Source organism: Nerophis lumbriciformis, linkage group LG28 (genome assembly GCF_033978685.3).
Source record: "Nerophis lumbriciformis linkage group LG28, RoL_Nlum_v2.1, whole genome shotgun sequence".
Taxonomy (NCBI): domain Eukaryota; kingdom Metazoa; phylum Chordata; class Actinopteri; order Syngnathiformes; family Syngnathidae; genus Nerophis; species Nerophis lumbriciformis.
The window spans coordinates 22,601,548-22,626,649 of NC_084575.2; the positions used below are offsets into that span (position 1 = coordinate 22,601,548).

Here is a 25,102-nt window from a genome sequence, read left to right on the forward strand (position 1 = left end):
GCCACCTTCAAATATTGCAAATATTTTTTTGAAATATTGCTTTTTTTGCATTTTCCCATATACGGTAAGTTATTTTTTGACAAAAAGATCATAAAACATAGGAAACCCATTAAAACAAAATTTAGATTTGAAGTTTTTAAAATATGTCAAGTTCTGAAAGTAAAATGCTGACTTATGACACTTTTATGAATAAGTGTATACTCCGTCAATTTAATGGTTGAACAAAGATTGATTGCACTACTTTTTAAAAAAAATAAAAGTTATGGACATATCTTTTTAGCGCCAACGTACAAAATCAACAGAAAAATGTAAAACTACTGTACTGAAAAAATATTCAATTTTTTATATTTGATATTTTATAGTACTGGTGCCTCTATTTGAGAACCAGATGGCCCTATGGTGCAAAGTGGTGCAGGTCAGTTGCAGTTGAACTATATTGTCGCATGAAAATATATAATATAATAAAACAAAGCTCTGTTTTAACTATATGTGTTATTTTACTACTGACTAAAATGTTGTCAGGGAAGGGTACATTTACCGTCATATCAGTTCTGTGGGCCTGCATTGAACATGCTTCTGTTTCCTAAACAAGTACAGGAAACTTTACAGTACATTAAGTACGCATGCAAAGTGTAATAAGATGCAAAAACTAAAACAAATAAATTGTGCTTATGTTTGAGACTTTCTGGTGTATTTGTTATAAAATACCTTCATTATTGAGGTGGTAGTTTGCAATTTTGTAGAACTGCACTGCATTAGCCACGACAACTGGGCTGGCTCATTTAGCAACAATAATGGTGTAACACTTGTTTTTTTTGCAAATATCTATTGTACCTGGATAACCTGCCATTGATGCCAGTTTAGACAGGTATGTTGCTGTGAACCTGCAGGTCATAGTTTCCACCAGTGCATGGCATCATGTATTAAAGACAACACCACTGCACAGAGATGGGAGGAGGTGAAGGAGGAGGAGGAGCAACCTTGCACAAGATCTGTCCAATAGCATGGACAAACCAAAACTGGTTGCCTTTTCCAGTCCTCAAGAAGACCAGTCTTCTCTGCCAACACTCTGAACCAACACTGCAGCTTTAAATCTGCCAAGTGCAGAGTTGGGGACGACCTGTACAGGTAAGATGTAATTTTAATTTATTTTTTAACAAAAGCTTTAAAATGTTTAAATTGCAATATATCTGTAAGGAAAAACCTGTTAAATAATCGCTCAAATGTATAGGTTACCTTTTTAGTATAATGATACATTTGATGATGGCAGTACTCTGTGGATAACCTTTGAGGTTTGTGCACCATAATATTATTATTATTATATTATTGTTAGGTAGACCGCAAACGGAAGCATAATTCTGCCGAGGTACACAATCAGATTACAGCTGATGAAAACTGGAATAGTAATACATTTTCAGAATTCAATTAAAATTGAACCAAGTAGAAACAGTCTGTGTGTGTGCAGGCTGCAAATACCGTAATTCATTCTTACACATTTAAAAAAATGAAATAAAAGTCCTGCGTGAACCATATATCCTACCACATTCTGCATGCTGGCTCAGGTTGGCTTGGTTTTCCATTTAATCAATACTTGACCTAACACGTTTCACATAATGACTTTTTGCACGTCTGCTCACATCCTCAATCCCCAGTGGATGCATCTTTATTGATTGATGAAGACTGGTGATCCTCTTTACTACTAACAGCATTGGTAGGCTCTACTGCTCATTTTAAATACAGGGCTAGTATTGCAAACATGGATGTTTGGACGGACATAAGACAATTTGAATAAAACAACTCCCTTAATCTGTTTTGTTTCATACAGTTGTTTGAGCAAAATAACTAAAAGCCATCTGCTCTCATTCAAATCATTTGGCTTCTAACCCCTATATTTCTCTTGTGTCTAAGAAACTACAGTAGGTCCCCTGATTAAGAGTTGGGAATGCTAGCCAATGAGCTCAATGCCCAAGCTGTCAGCTCATAGTCTAACACGATTCACTAAGGCTGGGGTGTCAAACTTGTTTTTATTGAGGTCCACATCGCGGTTTTGTCGGCCTTCAGAGGGCCGCTTGCATCAGTGAATATATATGTATAATCGCCTATTGATATTATTACACCGTTGCCTTTGCAAATGATTGATAAATTGCTTTGAAATCGTAAGTCAAGATGACAAGTATTTATCTTTATTTTTAGAAAAATGTGTGTGAATGTGAGTGTGAATGTTGTCTATCTGTGTTGGCCCTGCGATGAGGTGGCGACTTGTCCAGGGTGTACCCCGCCTTCCGCCCGAATGCAGCTGAGATAGGCTCCAGCACCCCCCACGACCCCAAAAGGGACAAGCGGTAGAAAATGGATGTTTTTGTTGCATGATCAGATAATACTAAAGTGGAAAATACATGCAATTGTATTCAGTACATACATGTTTCTATCAAAACGGAACAAATTAATAGGATTAGTAGAAATGATGAGTTACTTTATTGATGCACATAATTTGCAGGCATTTCAATAATAATGTTGCGGGCCAAATCTGACACCTATGCACTACGGCAGGGGTGTCAAACTCAAATACAGAGTGGGCCAAAATTTAAAACTGAACAAAGCCGCGGGCCAAGGTTGAACAAATTAACCTTTTAATAGGGACCCAAACAAGTTTTGCATTGAATATTGAACAAGCAAGGCTTATATAACTTTATAGTGACATGCAAAATCGAGTTTCAAATAATAATAATAATAATAATTAAAAAATATCAATGGCATATCAAATACAATTTAAATAAAAATTGAATGCCTCTCTTCTATTTGCAGCCTTCTGAGGTAAATATCAACATTAACTTTTTCCACAGGCTAATATATTTGAAAATAAAATAACAATGAATAAACCAACCATTCAGGACTTTAAACTGCTCAGTTTGCAACACACTGATCTAATATGATGTGCCCAAGCCAGATACCTGCCATCTTTTCTTGGATGCTAGTTCATTAATGCCGGGGCTCAGGCTTTGAGCTGAGGCAACCTTCATTATCGAACGAAGGTGTTCATCAGTCATTATATCTCGTCGTCCACCCGGACGACGAGATATAATAATAATAATAATAATAATAATAATATTATATATCAATAATAATTGAAAAATATCAATGGCATATCAAATCAATTTAAATAAAGATTGAATGCCTCTTTTCTATTTGCAGCCTTCTGAGGTAAATATCAAAATAAACTTTTTCCACAGGCTAATAATACATTTGAAAATAAAATAACAATACTGAATGAATCAAACATTCAAGCCTTGAAGTAGCAAGAGAAAGTGCATGAATAAAATGTTAATTATTGCTCAGTTTGCTACACTGATTTGCTTTAACACTGAATATGGAACAAGCAACGTTTATATAACTTAATAGTGCAAAATTAACATTAAAAAAACAAACGAAAAAACATCAATGGTACTTTAAATAAAATTTAAATAAAAAATGTAATGCCTCTTTTCTATTTGCAGCCTTCTGAGGTAAATATCAACATTTGGTGGTAGCGGGGGGTGTATATTGTAGCGTCCCGGAAGAGTTAGCGCTGCAAGGGGTTCTGGGTATTTGTTCTGTTGTGTTTATGTTGTGTTACGGTGCGGATGTTCTCCCGAAATGTGTTTGTCATTCTTGTTTGGTGTGGGTTCAGAGTGTGGCGTATATTTGTAACAGTGTTAAAGTTTTTTATACGGCCACCCTCAGTGTGACCTGTATGGCTGTTGACCAAGTATGCCTTGCATTCACTTGTGTGTGTGTGTGTAAACGCTGCATATATTATGTGACTGGGCTGGCACGCTGTTTGTATGGAGGAAAAGCAGACGTGACGACAGGTTGCAGGACGCTAAAGGCAGTGCCTTTAAGGCACGCCCCCAATATTGTTGTCCGGGTGGAAATCGGGAGAAAGGTTGTCCCGGGAGATTTTCGGGAGGGACACTGAAATTCGGGAGTCTCCCGGGAAAATCGGGAGGTTTGGCAAGTATGAGTATTAGCGGTGAATGCGGTGTTACAGCGGCACCGCCGCTGTATAATACAGCCTCAAGGGCCAAATGAAATTACACGGCGGGCCAAATATGGCCCGCGGGCCAGAGTTTGACACCATGCACTAAGGCATCAGGGAATGAGATTTACCAATGTACGTTTTTTCCACAGCTGCACCAGCTTGCATCCGTTACATAAACAATAAAACTATGTAAATTAGACTTAGACTTGGACTTCCTTTATTGTCAATTCAAATTTGAACTTTACAGTACAGATAAGAATGAAACTGTGTTGCATTAGCTCATTGTAGTGTAGGATAAAAGAGCAATAAGGTGCAGAGTGCTTGCATTTACAAAAGAAGGTGCAGATATAAATAGATTTACTGTACAGATAAATAAATAATAAATAAATCAATACGGGTGTTAATCTCTTGGCACCTACCGATTCTATCCGATTCCTGGGGTGATGATTAGATTCAGAAGCGATTCTTGATTCAACACGAGTTTAGAAAAGCTCCTTCTGGTTGGCCTATAACTTCTTTTAAAAAAATTGAGTCATTAAAAAAAATAATTTTGTTTTCTTTGAATCGATTTTTAAAAATGATGACTAGATTTACAACCCTATAAATAAGTGCTGGCAATTGATGCATTTAAAAAAACGTTTACATTTGGATTAATCGTGATTAATCACCAGTGTTGGGGCTAACGCGTTACAAAGTAACGCGTTACTGTAACGCCGTTACTATCGGCGGTAACTAGTAATCTAACGCGTTATTTTTTTATATTCAGTAACTCCGTTACCGTTACTACATGATGCGTTACTGCGTTATTTTGCGTTATTTTTTATGTAGTATCGGCTAGAAACTGAGAAGATCTGAGTGTTGCAGCGCTGCTGAAGAGGTGACAAAAAAGAGGCGCGCTGTCTGTGTGTGTGTGTGTGTGTGTGTGTGTGTGTGTGTGTGTGTGTGTGTGTGAGTGTGTGTGTGTGTGTGTGTGTGTGAGTGTGTGTGTGTGGGAGGGGGCGTGTCTGTGTCTACTATCAAGACGTCATGGCGAACCCCGAAGCCGAGTTTCTTAAAATGGAGATATTTTCAGTACGTTTCTTTTATCGACCACAAAGAAAAGAACATTTTAGTTGAATGTAAGTTTCAAATATGCTGAAACAGCGACAAAAACAACATGCTTCGACGAAGCTAGTAAAGAGACACACACTTCACTTCCACCTCCAACAGCGGCTGGATTTTAATGAGGCACTGCACACTGAAGGTACACACACTCTGTCAATTCTCTTATATACTCTTTCATTTTAGACTTTTAGAGTGTTTGATTATCACATCACTCTAAATGTTTAGACTATAAAGTTCACAAACCTAAAGAGGGATACTAGTGGGCCAGGCTAATATTTCCTTTTCTCTAAACTAAGTGGGGAAATGTGTAGAGTGTTCTGGGCTTCAGACATGATTTTATTTCAGAATTCCTTGAGAAAACGCCTGGTTAGGCTTTATGTATGTAGTGTGTGCCTTTCTTGTTTTACAGCTATGTTGTTATTATGCTGTTTGTTACTTATGTATGTTAAGTTGCAGCTATTTAAAATAGTTTTGTCAATTTGTTCTGGTCTGAAACAAATTGGCCCTTTAAAACATATCTTTGTCTTTGTGTGTTGTATGTAGACCACATTGCTTAGCAGAGTTCAGTGATGCAAATGCATGTCAAGTTGATCAACAGATTGTATTATTCTCCAGTGCAATAACAGTACTAAAATGAAGGCTAAAAGGGCATTAAATGGGGCCTTAAAAAAATTTAAAAATATATATAAGTAACTAAATAGTTACTTTTCACAGTAACGCATTACTTTTTGGTTTAAGTAACTGAGTTAGTAACTGAGTTACTTTTGAAATAAAGTAACTAGTAATGTAACTAGTTACTGGTTTTCAGTAACTAACCCAACACAGTTAATCACTGTTGACAACATTACACTCCGGCAGCGTTGTTTGTCGTCCACTGCTTATTGTCTGTGTTCTCGTCGCATTCTTTCTTGTGGCTGCCTCAAAAATGTGTTTTGCTTTCCGATGGTGTTTTAAACTTGTGCTTCAATGATAAAATAATGAATTGCTGCACTAAATGCAAACTTACCTTGGTTTTATGTACAGCCGTCGGAGTGTATTTGGACATACTATTACCACCGGACGGTGTACGCATTGACCTGATCACTGACCGTGCCTTATAAGTAACCATTTGCGGAGCATCCATCCATCCATCCATCTTCTTCCGCTTATCCGAGGTCGGGTCGCGGGGGCAGCAGCCTAAGCAGGGAAGCCCAGACTTCCCTCTCCCCAGCCACTTCGTCCAGCTCCTCCCGGTGGATCCCGAGGCGTTCCCAGGCCAGCCGGGAGACATAGTCTTCCCAACGTGTCCTGGGTCTTCCCCGTGGCCTCCTACCGGTCGGACGTGCCCGAAACACCTCCCGAGGGAGGCGTTCGGGTGGCATCCTGACCAGATGCCCGAACCACCTCATCTGGCTCCTCTCGATGTGGAGGAGCAGCGGCTTTACTTTGAGCTCCCCCCGGATGGCAGAGCTTCTCACCCTATCTCTAAGGGAGAGCCCCGCCACCCGGCGGAGGAAACTCATTTCGGCCGCTTGTACCCGTGATCTTGTCCTTTCGGTCATGACCCAAAGCTCATGACCATAGGTGAGGATGGGAACGTAGATCGACCGGTAAATCGAGAGCTTTGCCTTCCGGCTCAGCTCCTTCTTCACCACAACGGATCGATACAGCGTCCGCATTACTGAAGATGCCGCACCGATCCGCCTGTACTGCCAAAATAATTTGCGTGATTATGCTTTGTTTACACATGATTCATGTGATAGCTTTCAAAACCTTAATATCAAAAGTTTGAACAATTTGACAAAAAAAAAAAAATATTGTTCTCATTTCATTAGTACTCGATACTGATACCCTTGGTATCGAATGTGAACAAACAGGAAGGGATCTATGATGAGCTAAGCGCTGATGTATTGTTGTAATTGTCCCATCTTGATGCTTTAACAATCATTCATTGTTAAGTTGCTGAGCCTTAAGGAACACGCTGATCTCAGAATTTTTAAACTGGCTGCCTCTTCTCAATTTCAGTTTCTTTTCAATTAAACATGAGGAGGGTGACAGTAATCAGACCCACCCGTGTCTCCTGCGCATTCAAAAGCTAACTTTAAACTCACTTTCACCTGTTGAACTGTAACACCGCATCAAAAGAACAAGAGTAATAATAACTTCATACTTTTAACTAGACATTTTCAGATAATATCTCTTTCTTTTTTTTTCTTTTTTTTTTTTGCTGCCGATATTCAAAGTTGATGAAATGCTCTGACATGAGCAGACAAGCACTTTGATTGAAACTTTCCTCAGACTACCAGTCCGTGGACGTCATTTTCCTTGCAAGGCACGTAGCGGTTGTGACATGAATGTCAACTACAGAGGCCAGGGTTTGTGAGTACAGCCTAACTGTGATGCACCGAGTTAATGATCCACCAAGTAATGTCCGCTCATGATGGAGACACGTTTCAAACTGAAAATAAGGACAATGTTTCACGTGAAACTAGTAACAAACATATACACATAGAAATATTACAGTACTGTATTGGCATGGCATACTTATTGATAACAACATATCATTTTAATGACTTTCTGTTTCAAGATGAATAGACTACATACCGGTAGGTTAAAGGGAATATAATGACAGACGTGCAACAAATGTCTGATTTAACTACAAACAGTCTGAGGTAATATTTACACAAACTGATAGTCATGATGGTTCAGCTTTCTGTAAACCAAGCTATTACTAGTGTGACTTCCCGCTAAGGTTATCCAAACCGTCTTGCCATGTTTAATGTCATTGTTGACCTTTGGTCAACAAGTCATAAATAAGTCATGGTAGTAATTTGGAAGAATACAAGTGACCATTTTTTCTTTCTTTTTCTTTTCTTTCTTTTTTTAGTTTATTTCAAACATGAACCCACTTACAGTATAATACATCACACAATTTCATATCATTTCTCTTTACATCATGTCCGAAAAGGAGTAGGAAGAAGCAAAGCTTATTTAATCCTACTCACTTCAGAGCGTTTACAAATACATATGTTCATTTACTGTCTTCTTTTGTAACACAATTATGTCAGTGAATGATAAACACAGCAGTTCTTGTAATAGATAATTAAGTCAGTCATGATAAACATACTGAGATGAAGAATATCCCATTTTCAATAAGGTTGAAGGTATTTCTCATAATTCTTCTTTCTATCGAGTGTCTTGTCATTGCTTTCAAAATGAGATATACTTTTTAACATGTTACAAACAGGGTAAGTTAACGGTGGAAAGCCATCCCTCAGTGATGTTCATATTATACTTTATTCAATCTTTATCTTTGTAGAGGCAGATTGGTAAATAGACGTTTGAAATAATTGGCCACGATGCATTTTCATTTAAAAAAATAGCAAAACAAAAAAAGCAGAAAAAGCTAAACAAACATGTTTTAAAATTAGGGCTGTCAAAAATACCTCATGTGATTAATCACAAAAAAATAACCCATTATGCGCACATTAATCACACAGTTTATTTAGACCACACGTCCTCCTTTACATTAATCGTGGGTTGTTATACGGTCAGTGATCAAGTCAATGCATGTGCTCGCTGGTAAATTTCACCCCAAAATACACCCTGACTGGACTTTAAATAAAAACTGGTCCCAAGTTTTGAGCAAGTAAATGACATGCATTCAAGTAAAACACTTAAAATGTTTCCCATATGACATCCTGACAGTAAAACTGCATTTGTGTCCAAATATCAGGGTCTTTTTTTTAAGCCAAGTTAAATTATGCACGCGAGTAATAACCTGCGATTAATCATGACTAATCCAAATTTGGAACTGTGTTTATTCTAGTTAAAAATATTAATCATTTGACAGCTATTAAAAGTACAAAATGACTTTATTCTATTTTTTAATGACTCCAGCAAGATTTAGCTACCTTTGAATGATTTTGGATGGGAGCACGGGGGACGCAACAGCACCATGGATGTTGATTAGAGCAGTGTTTTTCAACCTTTTCTGAGCCAAGGCACATTTTTTGCCTTGAAAAAATGCGGCGGCACATCACCAGTAGAAATCATTAAAAAACGAAATTCAGTTGACCGTAAAAAGGCGTTTGTTGGATATGACTTTAAACCATAACCAAGCATGCATCACTATAGCTCTTGTCTCAAAGTAGGTGTACTGTCACCACCTGTCACATCACACCCTGACTTATTTTGAGTTTTTTGCTGTTTTCCTGTGTGTAGTGTTTTACTTCTTGTCTTGCGCTCCTATTTTGGTGGCTTTTTCTCTTTTTTGGGTATTTTCCTGTAGCAGTTTCATGTTTTCTTTTGAGCGATATTTCCCGCATCTACTTTGTTTTAGCAATCAAGGATATTTCAGTTGTTTTTATCCTTCTTTGTGGGGACATTGTTGATTGTCATGTCATTTTCGGATGTACATTGTGGACGCTGTCTTTGCTCCACAGTAAGTCTTTGCTGATGTCCAGTATTCTGTTTTTGTTTACTTTGTAGCCAGTTCAGTTTTAGTTTTGTTCTGCATAGCCTTCCCTAAGCTTCAATGCCTTTTCTTAGGGGGCACTCACCTTTTGTTTATTATTGGTTAAAGCATTAGACAACTTTTTACCTTCACTCTGCCTCCCGCTGTTCCTGACATCTACAAAGAAATTAGTTACCGACTGCCACCTACTGATATGGAAGAGTATTACACGGATACTCTGCCGGGCTCTAGACAGCACCGACACTCAACAACAACACATCATTTGCAGACTATAACTACTGGTTTGCAAAAAATATTTTTTACCCCAAATAGGTGAAATTAGATAATCTCCCACGGCACACCAGACTGTATCTCACGGCACACTAGTGTGCCGCGGCACAGTGGTTGAAAAACACTGAATTAGAGCGATACATCCTTTCATAATAGTCTCCAAAAGTCCAGTAAGATGAGAAAAAGTTGCTAAATTTGTTGTGAATACTTGCTAAATATAGCTACATCTAAAACGTTACTAAGTTGGCAACACTATTCCCTCTCAATCAGTCTTCTTATTCTCTGGCAGACCAAGAGTGTATGCGGTGTGTTCAGAAGCAGAGTTACGATGACACCTACTGTAGGCCGCTGTAATGAAAAGCTACATTCACAAACATTATAATGGGAGGGCGAGGGCAAACAGGTAGCGGCCGATCTAGTTTGTCAGTCCAAATGGATAATACATTTAATTAAATAAATATTTGGAAAACAAACACTGGGAAGTTGACCTACAGTACATCCACACACCCATTCTGCTCAGTACAACACATGAGTTAAATTCAGTTAGACATTCTCCCATCCCATTACAAATGATATAAAAATTGTATGTAATTAATTACATTGTTGGGATTTAGTTGAATGATTGTTTATTTTGTCCATCCAAATTTTCCAGGTATCATTGGCCGGCGTTGAAAATGCTTTCGCTCCGACGTCATACCTGGAGGTAACCCTGCTTTTCTGTGCTGCTGGCTCCTGGGCTACCCGGGGTGGTGATGGTCTACTGGACCCCCCGGTGGGGGACATGTGTCTGGCTTCAGACTCTTCTGGCCTCTGCCTTGGCCGTCTGTCCCTCACTGGCCCCAAACCCAGTCAACTTCTCTGTGATTTACACCATGCCATTCTTCCAAGCGCGGGGCCCCATCCAGAATATCGTCAACAACTCGCTCTACCAGGAGGTGTACGTAGCCTCTCAGAACGTGATCGAAGCCGTTAACAGAAGCTTGGAGAAGGCGTGGGTGCTTCGCACTGGCCCGGTGGGAAGTCCGGAGTGTCAGGTTTGCGATAAGTGCAAAATCGACAAAGACCCCAACTTCCTGGAGGACACGAACAATCAGGTGTTGCTGTTGGACACCCTCTTTATGTATTTGTATTCCTGTGGAAGCTCCCTATATGGTGTGTGCTATTTTCACCAACTCAACGATAGCGGAGAGCCGCCTTCTATTTCAAAGTGTTTGTTCCGAGCTAATTCCAACTCTGCGGCTTACTGTCCTGACTGCGTGGCCAGTCCTTTTGGTACCAAAGTCACCATGGTGGAGGAGGGTCAGACGGTCTACTTCTTTGTGGCCACCACAGTCAATGAAAGTGTGACTCAACGCTATGGCAGGAAGTCTATATCAGTTCGCCGACCGCTGGCGACAGAGGATGGCTTCTACAGTGATGTTCGGGGCCTGACTGTCCTTCCTGGGCTGAGGGCCACTTACCATATTGAATATGTCTACAGCTTTTTCACTCAGGAGTTTGTCTACTTCCTCTCAGTTCAAAGAGAAAGCCCGCATCAGGAATCATCGCCCTTTCAAACCCGCCTCGGCCGTCTACCACGCAATGAATGGGAGATGAAACGATATCGGGAAGTCATCCTAGAGTGTCGTTTTGAACCTAAACGGCGGCGGAGGAACGCAGCCAGCGAACCCTACAAGGATGTGGTGTACAATGTGGTTCAGGCAGCCCATTTTGGCAAAGCAGGCAGGGAGCTAGCGGACGAGTTGGGAGCAGAGGAGGAGGACGACATCCTCTATGGCGTTTTTGCTGTCACCGACGACAATGGAGTTACCGAGCAGGATTCAGCCCTCTGCGCTTTTCCTATGGACAATGTGAATAAAGCCATCGCCGTTGGAGTGGACGACTGCTGTAAATCTGGACCAGAGCAACTCTCTAGGGGGCTCTGCCACTTCCAGGCCTGTGAGAGCTGCCCTCATGAGGTAAGTCCTCTCAAACACTTCCAGTACAATGAATGACAATATGCATACCGGTAGTTATAATATAAGTTTGTATATACTGTACGAGAAAGAGTAGCTATTGGTGACTAATGGGAACAGGACGGCAATTTTAGAAAAGTGTATTCAAAACTATGAGATAATCATACTTGCCAACCCTCCCGAATTTTCCGGGAGACTCCCGGATTTCAGTGCCTCTCCCGGGACAACCATTCTCCCGAATTTCTCCTGATTTCCAGCCGGACTTAAGGCACGCCCCCTCCAGGTCCGTGCAGACCTGAGTGAGGACAGCCTGTCGTCACGTCCGCTCTTTACTTCATACTTCAGAACCGACTCCCACACTTGCCGTCAGGGTGCGCAACGTAAACCAATGGTTTAAAAAGTAACCACAGAACACTATAGTGTTCTGTGGTTACTTTTTGGTTGGCCAACGGTTTACGTTGTATTGCACACCCTGACGGCAAGTGTGGGAGTCGGTTCTGAAGTATGAAGTAAAGAGACGTAACTTCATCACCTCGCCTGGTTATTGACTCCAACCCAGAATATTACACCTACGCTCCTTCAAAGGCTGTGCTACTGGCTGCACAACATTGCACTTTCAAATACAACAATGAGTAGAGAAGAGTGTTATGTGTGTATATGTGTAAATAAATGAACACTGAAATTCAAGTATTTATTTTATTTATGTGTGTGTATATATATATATATATATATATATATATATATATATATATATATCCATCCATCCATCCATTTTCTACCGCTTATTCCCTTTTGGGGTTGCGGGGGGCGCTGGAGCCTATCTCAGCTACAATCGGGCGGAAGGCGGGGTACACCCTGGACAAGTCGCCACCTCATCGCAGGGCCAACACAGATAGACAGACAACATTCACACTCGCATATATATATATATATACATATATATATATATAATAAAATACATATTTATATATAGCTAGAATTCACTGAAATTCAAGTATTTATTTTATATATATATATATATATAAGAAATACTTGAATTTAAGTGAATTCTAGCTATAAATATACTCCTCCCCCTTAACCCCGCCCCCTGGTCCCGCCCAACTCACCCCAACCCACCCCCCCCCCCCAAATCTCCCAAATTTGGAGGTCTCAAGGTTGGCAAGTATGGAGATAATACACTTCATGTCACTTCCACATTTTTTTTCACTGAGGGCCACATACTGAAAAAATGAAAGAATGAAGGGGAGCCACTTTAAGACATTTATTCATTATAAATGCCAAAACTAGGGATGTGCTAATCCAGGGATGTCAAACTTGTTTTCATTGAGGGCCACATGGCAGTTATGGCTGCCATCAGAGGGCCGCTTTTAACAGCGAATAATGTATGAATTGGCCTCTGTATTTCATTATTAATTTTATATATATGTTTTGTAAGTAGAGTGTCGATTTTACAGTAAGAACTTTACATTTACAAAACGTTACTGTAAAATAGTGTTTTTTTTATTTTACATTTTGCGGTGAATATAAAAACAGTACCACTGTTTTGTTTTTTGTTTTTTACGGAAAAAGCTGGCAGCTTAATTACTATTAAATTTACATTGGTTTTCACAGCATTATATTGTTAATGTAAAAACAGTACAAGTTCCTTTTGTATTCTGGCAACTTCGCTGCCAGTTTTTCTACCGTAAAAACAAATGTACCGTCTTTCCATTTACATTAATACACCGTTAAAAACAATATTTCACAGTAAAAATATGGCAGGTCAGTCAACAGAATTTTAACACTAAAATGTTAGTTTTTTTCAATTTACAGTAATATGCTGTAATATGCTGAATTGTCATTTTTATTAATTTGATGGGTAGTTTGCTGTAAATTCATAAGTCAAGCAGATATTTAAGTATTTATTTTTATTTAGACAACATTTTTTTGGAATGTATGATAATATACTGTAATATTTGTTGCAATAATGGATACTATTAAAGTTTTAAAGGCATGCAATTTCAAGCAGTAGATATATTTTTTCCTGTCAAAATGAAAAAAATCAATTACATTTAGTGAGAAAATGTTAAGTACTTTATTGACACATATCATTTCCAGGTGTTTGCGGCCCAGATAAAATTATGTCGCGGGCTAGATCTTGCCCCTGGGCCTTGAGTTTGACACCTGTTTGCTAGTCGATCAGCCACCCATCAGTGCCAAACAACTTTCTTCAAAACGTATGTTATCGACCATTGCTGAATAATGCCTTTTTGGTCCCTCAAGTGACAGATGCGGCTAGCAGCTAGCTGTGTACATCCATACGCACCCCTAAGTTAATAATAATCACTTCCATTATGGCAAATTAACTGCATTTCGTAGTATGTTAACGAGGTCATATTATGATTTTTTTTCTACATTTAAAGCACTTCCTTGTTGTTGCTAATGGTGTTTTTTTTTATCAACATTTTGCATAGATTATGTTTTACAGACCATCTTCAAGCCGCCTTTTGACCGTCTCTTCAGGGGGCGCTGTTTTTTTGATTGATCGAAACTTCTATTAGTATATTGCACAGTACAGTACATATTCCGTACAATTGACCATTAAATGGTAACACCCGATTAAGTTTTTCAACTTGTTTAAGTTAATCAATTCATGGTACAAATATTTACTATCAGCATAATACAGTCATCACACAAGTTAATCATCAGAGTATATACATTGAATTATTTACATTATTTACAATCCGAGGGGGTGGGATGGGGAGGTGGTTGTGGCGGGGGGTTAGGTTTGGTTGATATCAGCACTTCAGTCATCAACAATTATATAATTTGAGAAATGGACATTGTAACAGTGTAGGTTTCACTTGGTAGGATATGTACAGTGAACATAGGGAGCTCAGAAAGCATAAGAACAAGTATATACATTTGATTATTTACATTTGATTATTTACAATCCGGGTAGGTGGGATGTGTTGGGGGGAGGGTGTTAGTCTAGGGTTGTAGTTGCCTGTCTTATTTACTGTCTTTTTTACGTTCCTCCACTTCGACTGTGTCTTCTCCTTGTCAGCCATGTTGTAGTTTTTATCGCTTCCATATGGAGTCTACTGAGGGATATAAGTTAGAACTATACGCTATTTTGTATTAGAAATGGCAACAGCAGAGGATGTATTTGCATATACGAGCCAGTGTGCTCCACAACAAGAGGAAAGACAAAAATAAGAAGCTTATTGACTACACCTTTGGCAGACTCGCGCAAAGCTTTTCGGGTAAAACCTTACCGTATATGGAGATATCCGCTGATGTCACACTTGGGGCAAATTCCAAATGACTCGTTTGGAGGAAGAATGAAGGGAGGCAAGATTGTTTTATAAATATCTCCGCCATGCCTCCATGGTTTGATTTCAAATGTTTGGGATGTATGCAGATCCCAAATACACAAAAATAGTTACCAATTGGTAAGAAAAGTTGGTTTTGCACAATAGGTACCCTTTAAGTATCATAATGTAACATTATCACAGACAGCAGATAGGAGGCAGATATGAACAGGAAATTAACAAGGTGATTTTTAAGAGAGGGAGGATAATAAAGCAACTGTTGAGTTCTGTTGGTGTGCAGCAGCCAGGAGTACACATCCTGGTAGGGCGAATCCATCCATAAATCTGTGGTGTTCATGTTTAGAAACTCAGGGAATAATTCTCTGGACAAAGAAAAACTTTAAGGGTAAAAACCAAATGTTTTAAATGAGTAGTAGATAGGTGTTTAATTGTTGCATACTATTGACTTTATTTTGCTCAAACAAATGTATGTAATAAAAGAGAATAAGGAACTAGTTTAAATATTTGATATTGGTACACTGTCAGTAGCACTCACCATACATAAATTACGGTAAAACGTTTAAAGTTAATACCTGTGAATGGTATCGGTATTGTATCTGCCGATGTCCCTCATGGATGATTGCATCGGAATCAGCAACATAAAAAAACCCTGATCGGAACATCCCTAGCTTAAACCAATTCAATGTTCCAAATATGCTAAGCTATTTGGAAAAATAAACATCAAGAGCTAAACTTTTGTGTTTTGGCTGACAAAGCAAATACCGTATTTTTCGGTATTTTCAGTTTCTTTCATAGTTAGGCCAAGCTCCAGTGCAACTTATATATGTTTTTTTCCTTCTTTATTATGCATTTTCGGCAGGTGCGACTTATACTCCGGTGCGACTTATACTCCCAAAAATACGGTAGTTATCAAATACATTTACTTAATTTCCAGAACATTTCAAGGGCCCAAAAAAATAGCTTTGGGCTGAAAATGGACCTGGACCGCACTTTGGACACCCCTAGCCTCGCTATATAGGTGGTTTGTAGAGGGAACAGGAAATGAACACTCTCTCAATTTGCATATCCAACTGGATCTGCATGGTGGACTAGCGGTTAGAATTTGTTGGCCTCACAGTCATAAGATGGAACGTTCGAATACTGTTAAGGCAGGAGTCTCTCAACTTTTTTTTTCTAAGAGCTACTTTTACAAAACTAAAATTGTCGAGAGCAACTTATTTTTGTAGCATTTATATTTATAGCTTATTTCAACCCAAACAAGGAGAATAAGCTTGTTTTGCCAGAACATCAACAAATTGTTAGTACCACAACACAACACATATTTTGTAATAAAAGAAAAAAAACATTTGTTCATCTGCATTGTGTATTACAGTATGCATTTATTTGTAGTTCTAGTTTCTAGTTTTTTTTATAAATCACTATTAGAGCTATTTAAGATGATAGAAATAGTGTTAATTTGTATTACTGGCAATATTTAAGTCACAGTAAGCAGATCTCCACTGAAACAGTGCGGCCATTGTCTTTGAGCTATTTTGTGGTAATTTATCAATAAATAGAGGCATATTACCTGAATTGAACAGTTAAAAATACTGAGGGTTTAAGCAAATATTCTTTGACCCTTTGGCAAGCTACTCAAAATCAACTGGTGAGCTACTTGTTGGAGACCTGTGTGTGAAGTTTGCATGTTATCTCCTGAAGTGTGTCCTATCTTGGTACTCTGGCTTCTTATACGGCCCCAAAAACATGAATGTTAGGTTTATTGATTTGAAGTTGTTAGGTTATTTGAAGACTCTAAATGTCTATATGTACCCCGCGACCAGTCTGGGGTTTACCTTGCTTTTTGCCCAAAGTCAGCTGGGATAGGCCCCAGCTCATCCATGACCCCAATGAGGACAAGCAGTATATAAAATGAATAAATAGGTATTTAAATAAGAGAGAACATATTTTCCTATACTCGTCTTTATTGTTATTGTCTTGAAAATCTGTTGATGCAATAATGTAAACCCCAAACACCATGTTGCTCACGAGGCAAAAGGGAGTGGCAAGATGTGGGCAATTCCACCAAGTATGACTAACCAGACAATCACTGACTCAGTGGTTATGATACATCTTCCTTAAGTTTTGTTTTCTGTATGAAAGTGAAACCATGTCACCATTACTCATACAAACGGGAATGTGTTTTCTTGCACTACAAAATACAGAGGCAAAAAGAAAATACAGTTTACACACAGGATTTTAAGATTGAACATAGATTGTGAAATACTTGCACAACTGCTGAAAATATGAGGAAAGTCAGCTTTTATGGTGAATTTACAGCAACCAGTTTAAAGTTAAAGTCAAAGTACCAATAATTGTCACACACACACTAGGTGTGGCGAAATTATTCTCTAGTTAGTGTGTTTGATCACATACGAAGTCAGATTTAACCACATGTCGCATCTTTTAAGACCAACTACTATCCTGTGTGAATCGGACAATTTAATAAGAAGCACCGATTAAATTACCGCTCATTTATTTTTTGGTTCTGCTTCATTCATGGATGCTCTGTTCTTGCTATTGTTAAAATATTGCTATTGCTGAAATATTAGAATAACACAACGGTTTCCAAACTGATCCATCTGGTAGACTGAGAATTCCAAGACCCCATCATTTCAAATGTCTTTCCATAATAGATATTTAGCTTTTGAACCATGTCTGTTATTTGGTTTTAAACTTTTAAAGAGCAAGACACATTAAAATGCAAGTTGATCTTCCTTTTTACCCCGGATTTCCACTGGATGCGTAACGGCAGGGGAACGGTGCCACCACGGCGACGGACTCTTTACATTTTTATTCAGTTTTCACTGCCTGCTGTTCCGCATCCCTGCGCTCGATATACACAGAGTTTCTATATTTTCCGATCGCCGCAACACGGCGGTTTAATTGAGCCAAGATCTGCTTGTGTTGGACAAAAGAATCATGCACAAACACACAATAAATTATCAGTTTTACTTTCAAAATAAAATGTTCCGTTTCCGTATTTTACACATTGAAATGTCCTTATGGACCGGGAATAGGGACGGACATGAATTCAACTTGTCAAAGGTTTTCAGACGTAATTTCACCTGGTTGACACAAATGGGTGAGGGCATGCTGATTCCGGCGGTCCAAAATTAAAGAATCTTATTACAGGCATATCCCGGGAAGCTATATGGGAGCCTGTGTCAAATACCAACTGATACGGGAGTTGAAATAGAAGTGTGCGTGTGCGTGTGCGTGTGCGTGTGCGTGTGCGTGTGTGTGTGCGTGTGTGTGTGTGTGTGTGTGTGTGTGTGTGTGCGTGTGTGCTCTTGCCTAACTATCCAACAGAGGACTATGGCGTCGTATCACCTTCACGAACAGGGGACCTCCGAGCCAAGAGTGGACATTTTTCATGTCCCCTTTTGGTCATGCCTTAAATCAAGCTAAAAACATGCCTAAAATAACTGTCATTGTTCAAAAAATAATAATGAGTTGTAATCAATATTGTTATGAATTATCGATCTATTAAGGCTCCAATTATTTCACATCAAATTTTACACTTGAAAATAGTTTTCGGAAAGATAATGTGTGTGTGTGTGTGTACAATTATCGCCAGGGATGATGTTACTCCTGTGTTACTTGCTATGAATGGAAAAATAAAGTTTTGCAAGGCAAAACTGTCGTCTTTTCCGCGAGTCAAGTCAAGTCAGTGCTGCCACAGACGCTCGCCTGTGAGTATTGATGGACGGCAAAGCTCGAGTCGTTCCGCGGTGTTGCCGATCAGCAGCCGTTACGTATCTCGAATGGCAGGACCAAGTTTATTCGCTTCGACTCCACTGGAGGAAAATAATGAACTAATACTACAATTCTCTTTACGTGATAACACGTAGATTTGCGAGATCTCGTAAAAGTCTGCGCTATTTCCCTGCACGGCGGAGCCGCAAATGAACGGCGGTGGGGATTGCCCAACAGCGGATGTCGGTGCCGTTCCGTGGCGGCGCCCTTCTGCTGCCATTATGCATCCAGTGCAAACCTGGGTTTAGCTTTGGTTGCTGGACTCAACTAGAGATCTAGAGATCAACCGATTATAGGCCGGGCTGATTATTTGCACCGATATTTGGCATTTTGACGTATTTGGCTTTTTTATTTACTACATCAGCAGATACAATATATACACATATGATACCAGGATTTTGTATTTATAATTTTTTTTTAATAAAAACTAAAAATCAGTGAAGTAGATAGTAATACCCACTGCTCAAGCACCAGCCCTTTTGCCCTGCATGAGAAAAATGCATTTTTTGATGGAACCCAATTTTTTATATTTATTTCATTGCATATTTGTGTATAATTTGCATTCACGTAAGTTTTCTGTGAGTACTGGAAATCTCATGTAAAAATATACAACATAAAGTAGCAAGAAACACGTCAATAATGAATAAAGCGAAACATGTTATAGACCAAAAATCACTTCATATTCTTTACTGCTCACTAGTGTTACCATCCATCCATCCATTTTCTACCTCTTAATCCCTTCGGGGTCGCGGGGGGCGCTGGAGCCTATCTCAGCTACAACCGGGCGGAAGGCGGGGTACACCCTGGACAAGTCGCTACCTCATCACAGGGCCAACACAGATAACATTCACACTCACATTCACACACTAGGGCCAATTTAGTGTTGCCAATCAACCTATCCCCAGGTGCATGTTTTTGGAGGTGGGAGGAAGCCAGAGTACCCGGAGGGAACCCACGCAGTCACGGGGAGAACATGCAAACTCCACACAGAAAGATCCCGAGCCCGGGATTGAACCCAGGACTGCTCAGGACCTTCGTATTGTGAGGAAGACGCACTAAAGTGTTACCATATCTGAGTTATTGTGCAGAAATATGGGGAAACAACTACAAATGTGCGCTTCATTCACTAACGGTGTTACAAAAAAGATCAATTAGAACAATACATAATGCTGGATATAGAGAACATACAAACCCTTTATTTGTTGAATCAAAAATATTGAAATGTAATGATTTGGTACATTTCCAAACAGCTAAAATTATGTACAAAGAAACCCAAGAATGTACAACAATTCTTCTCAAACAAAGAGGAGAATTATAACCTTAGAGGAAAATCAAATTTAAAATATTTGTGTGCCCGTACAACACTTAAAACCTTTAGCATATCTGTATGTGGAATTAAATTATGGAATGGATTAACCAAAGAAATCAAACAAAGCACCAATATGATTCAGTTTGAGACTGTTCAAGCTACAAGTGTTCACAAAGTACACAGAACAATAATTATGATGAACATCTTGAATCCTTTTTTTTTGTTTGTTTTTTTAGATAAAGATTATTTATGTATTTAATATTTGTTTACTTACTATGGTATATATTTTTTATTATTATTTATTCACTTTTCTGTTACAGAGAACAAGGAAATGGGATAAAATTGCTATGGTATGAAAAGGGGTAATATTAAATAAGCTCAGCTTCTTCCTACTCCTTTTTGGATGTGCTGTAATGAAACAACTGGAAATATGTGATGCTTTATATTGTATGCATGTTCCAAATAAACTGAAACTGAACTGAACTATGGTTCTCTCACACAGTCCAAAACGTGCATTATTGATTAATTAGAAGACTAAAATTGTCCATACATCAGAATGAGGGGTGATCAATCCAGCTGGGATAGGCTCCAGCTAACGCGAGAATTAATAAACGTTTTGTCAAGGATTCAAGGAACTTTATTTTAATTTCAGCCCAATAAGACACATGAGATAGCGTGAGATTTAGTACCGAAAGTTCCAGATTTAACCCAAAGTGTAACACAACAACAATAGTATGTACATACTAATTTAAACAGGATACACAACTTGGAGTGGGTTATAAACAGCATTGGTTAGTATGAATACAATGTAATCAGAACAGAATGAATGGAAAAATGTAATAGATTGTGATCTTTAAGTGCAAATACAATTTAAAAACAATGACGAAATCAAATAAAACCCCAATTTAGCACCGTTGGTACACGTGTGCAAGTTAAATTTCTGTCGCACCTTTGATGTCACAGTTTACTCTGCATTGTCTACTGCTTCTGGTCTTTTTACTAGGGCATGGAGAACAACGCCACATGCAGAGACCATCCAACAATGGTTTCCAAGCCTTACTACAGAGTGGACCTGTTCAACCGACAGATGACAAATGTTCTGCTCACCTCCCTGTTGGTCACCACAATTGACAACAAGACTGTTGCCCACATTGGCACCTCCACCGGTCGATTGCTGCAGGTACCTTACATTATTTATTCCTTTAGTGGGCGGCGTGGCTCAGATTAGAGTGGCCGTCCAAAAACTTGAGAGTTCCTCGTACAAATCGAGCTTCCGCCATCCTACAACACCTGGCAAAAAATATGGAAGCACCAGACTCGGAGAACGTTCATTCAGTTGTTTAATTTTGCAGAAAAAAAGCAGATAACAGACATGACACAAAATCCGGAGCTCAATTCAACTGACAATCTTTGGTGGAAATGAAAGAAAATGGTCCATGACAAGATTCAAACCTGCAAAGCTGATCTGACAACCGCAATCAGAGGAAGTTGGTGCAAGATTGATGAAGAGTACTGTTTGTCCCGTGTTAAGTCCTCAGACTGCAAGCTGTTATAACAGCCAGAGGTGGTGCACAAAAGTACTAGTGGTGTGTTGTAGTGTTTTTTTTGTTTGTTTTTTCATAATTCCATACATTTTTCCTCCATATTACCACCATAAATGTGTGACTGTGGAGTTAATGAATAATGGGTTTTAAGTGTCACACACTTTGAGTCACTCAAAGAAAGCGCTATATAAATCTAACACTTTATTATCAATATTATTATTAATAATAATATTATTATCATGTACAGTACAGACCAAAAGTTTGGACACACCATGGGTTTTAGTTATTATTATGACTATTTACATTGTAGATTGTCACTGAAGGCATCAAAACTATGAATAAACACATGGAGTTACAGTATGTACTTAACAAAAAAAGGTGTTTGTTAAGTACATAACTCCACATGTGTTCATTCATAGTTTTGATGCCTTTTACATTGACAATCTACAATGTAAATAGTCATGAAAATAAAGAAAAGCCATTGAATGAGGAGAAGGTGTATCTAAACGTTTGACCTGTACTGTATATACAAGCCAGTCTGTTTTGACTTTTGTGTTCTTCTCATCATATGTTGTGTTTGTGTTTGCAGCTTGTGCTGACGAGATCTAGCCCTATTATATTTGCAAACTACTCTTTGGTGGAGAACCAAAGGATTTCATCCATTGCTGCTGTTTACTCATCGGAGTATCTCCTGTTTGTGGTTGAAGACAAGGTACAGAAGCCCTCACAGGCATGTGAAAGAGACTCAAACATTATTTACGTCATATGATAGTGATGTTGGCTTATGGGGTGAAACTAATGTTACAATTACACGTGAGTGAAAAGTGTGACTGATGAGCTGCCACGGACATTATGGAGCTCGATAACAATGGTTACTGGTTATATATAATACCTAAAATAAATGATTGCACAAACTTCACGACGAAGGAAGTTCGCCAAACATGTAAACATTCAGTACAACTGAGCAATAAAGCCAATTTTCGTGGGAACTCGCCAATACGCGCACACAACAACATGCACACACACAGACACTTTTTTTGCGACACAGCACATAACAATAATTTTCTTCAAAAATAAAAGTTGTCGGATTTACAATATTATCAGGATATTATCAGAAACAAGTCAGTTTGTAAAAGCGTGAATTAAAACAAGCATTAGCCAAAAAATCAACATCATTACAAAATTAGGTGTAAACAATAAAACATTGAATAGTAAGGGTATATGAATATATATATATGACCCCATTCTTTGGCATACAGCAAGACCACAGTTTGAGAAACACTGCTCTCAAGAGACTTCAGCAGCTTGTTTTTCTGCTGAGGTAGTGTGACCTCTGTGGGTCATAAAAAAAATCAATTAGCTTATGTTTTTGAGTTGACGTAGTGTGTGTGGGCATGCTTGTGTGTTAGAGGGGCCCCTACAGCAGAATCAGGGTTAATCCCATGACTTTTTTTTAGACCCATATGATCTTAATTTGCTGAAATCTTGTTTTCAATACTTGCATAATTCCAAATGTAATTGTGAAAATTAGATTTGAAGGGAGGTTGTGAGCAGGAAGTAGAATTGCAATTCGAATTGAAGGAATCAGAAATGAAATTTCAATTGATAATTTTGGTGTTACTTCCCTCTCCATTACTTACTGCAGATCGCATTAGGAGTACATTAAGATTTGAGTACCCATGTAAGTTTTCGTTTGTGTATGAAGTGTTTCAAGAGCATAAGAAGTGTTTATAAGTGTGTGTGAAAAGCTATGTGGAGGGCTTAAAAATACTTTAAATGCTTAAATATTCATAAAAATCATAAAATAAATAGCATCTCGACTTTGCGGAAATTCACCTACTTTGAGGAGTTCCGCAATGTAACCCATATGCTAATCGAGAGAACACTGTATCTAGCAACATGCTTATTCTGTAAATATATTCCATAAAAAAAATGACTGTTTTACATAATTCAAAGAAATATTATTACGATGAACCTCATGTACACATTATATTTTAATTAAAGTGAATGTTTTTCATTGACAATAATTTAAAAAAAAGCATCTTCTGTAAAACAGCTTATCTAATTTAATGTATGATAACGTTCGAGTTATGGAGCATGGAAGGAAAATACTTCATTTTCCAGAATACTTTATTTTATCCAATTATCAAAAATGGAGGGAATTAGTGTTTGTGAAGCATTTTTAGCATTTAAGCCAAAACCTTTGTTAAATGTGACATGTTTATTTTGTTTGTTACTTGGCTTCGAGGAATTTTGCTAAATTCCAATTAATTTAATTCCACTTTCTGCAATTCCTATTTCACATTATGTGAGGTGGAGCCAATTAAATGCACATTTAAATTATTTAAAATAATAAATTGAAATTCCAAATATGTAATTATACAAAGGTCTAAATGTGATATGATTGATTTAGACAATGGTCTAAATCCCACTGGTAAATGTTGGTTAATATACAGAAACATGCAACAAACTGTAGTCTTTCTCTTCTGATTTATTAATCATTCATCTTTCTTCCAGATGATTCAGGTCCCCCAGAGAGGACCAGGCTGTCAACACTTCCTGACCTGCGCCATGTGCCTGACGGCCCCTAAATTCATGGGCTGTGGCTGGTGCTCCGGTGTCTGTTCATGGGAGAGTGAGTGCTCCGATCGTTGGAGGAATGAGTCCTGCCCACCAAGGATCACCGGGGTCAGGCTTGTTCTTGAACCGGTTATAAAATCAATATTGTTTGTAATTACTACAGATAATTTATTTCAAAGTAGTGCTACATATTCTGCTTTATTGACGCAGTTCTTTCCACGGACTGCTCCCCCTGATGGTCAAACAGAGTTAACAGTGTGTGGGTGGGAGTTCCAGTCCCCTTTAAGACCCCCTATCACCTCCAGAACCCACCAAGTACGACTGGGACCGACAGTATGCATTGTGCTTCCGGTCAAGTCTAACAACACACAGTGAGTAAACACCGTACTGCATGTTAGCTTGAGCAAATTGTAATATACTTTATATGTTTCATATACTGAGTGACCCAAAAACAGAGCCCACATATCTTTGACTAAATCTGTTCATTTTAAATGTTCTTCTTTTCTTTTCTGGATATACAAGTTGATGTATAAAATGATTCCCCAAAATGTTTTGGTCAACCAAGGAAAAACATTTTGCGTGGAGGCCTTTTTCGCCGACAAATCATACACCGTATTATTGCTTGCAAAATTTCGGAAAAATTTTCAGTGTTGACGCGCTTTATCAGAAAACAGAATTGTTGACGGGGTTTGGAAGTTAATAATAAGAGGCTATGCAAAATCCCAACGAGGTAGGGCCGTATTTGACTAAAGATTTT

At 38.5% G+C, this 25,102-nt stretch overlaps 1 protein-coding gene across 3 annotated transcripts in view; it reads left to right on the top strand.

Annotated features, from left to right (window-relative positions):
• Positions 1 to 839: 839 nt before the first annotated feature.
• mst1rb (macrophage stimulating 1 receptor b) overlaps positions 840 to 25,102 on the top strand; it is a 104,123-nt gene continuing 79,860 nt past the window's right edge. For 2 of the 3 annotated variants that reach the window (XM_061923909.2, XM_061923910.2), the window contains exons 1-6: positions 842 to 1,128; positions 10,501 to 11,806; positions 21,225 to 21,401; positions 22,355 to 22,477; positions 24,283 to 24,453; positions 24,556 to 24,716. In XM_061923909.2, coding sequence (XP_061779893.2) covers positions 10,601 to 11,806; positions 21,225 to 21,401; positions 22,355 to 22,477; positions 24,283 to 24,453; positions 24,556 to 24,716 — 1,838 coding nt within the window. In that variant the 5' untranslated portion in view covers positions 842 to 1,128; positions 10,501 to 10,600. Of the gene's footprint in view, positions 1,129 to 10,500; positions 11,807 to 21,224; positions 21,402 to 22,354; positions 22,478 to 24,282; positions 24,454 to 24,555; positions 24,717 to 25,102 lie in introns of all 3 variants that reach the window. The other variant, XM_061923911.2, reaches the window with a different exon arrangement.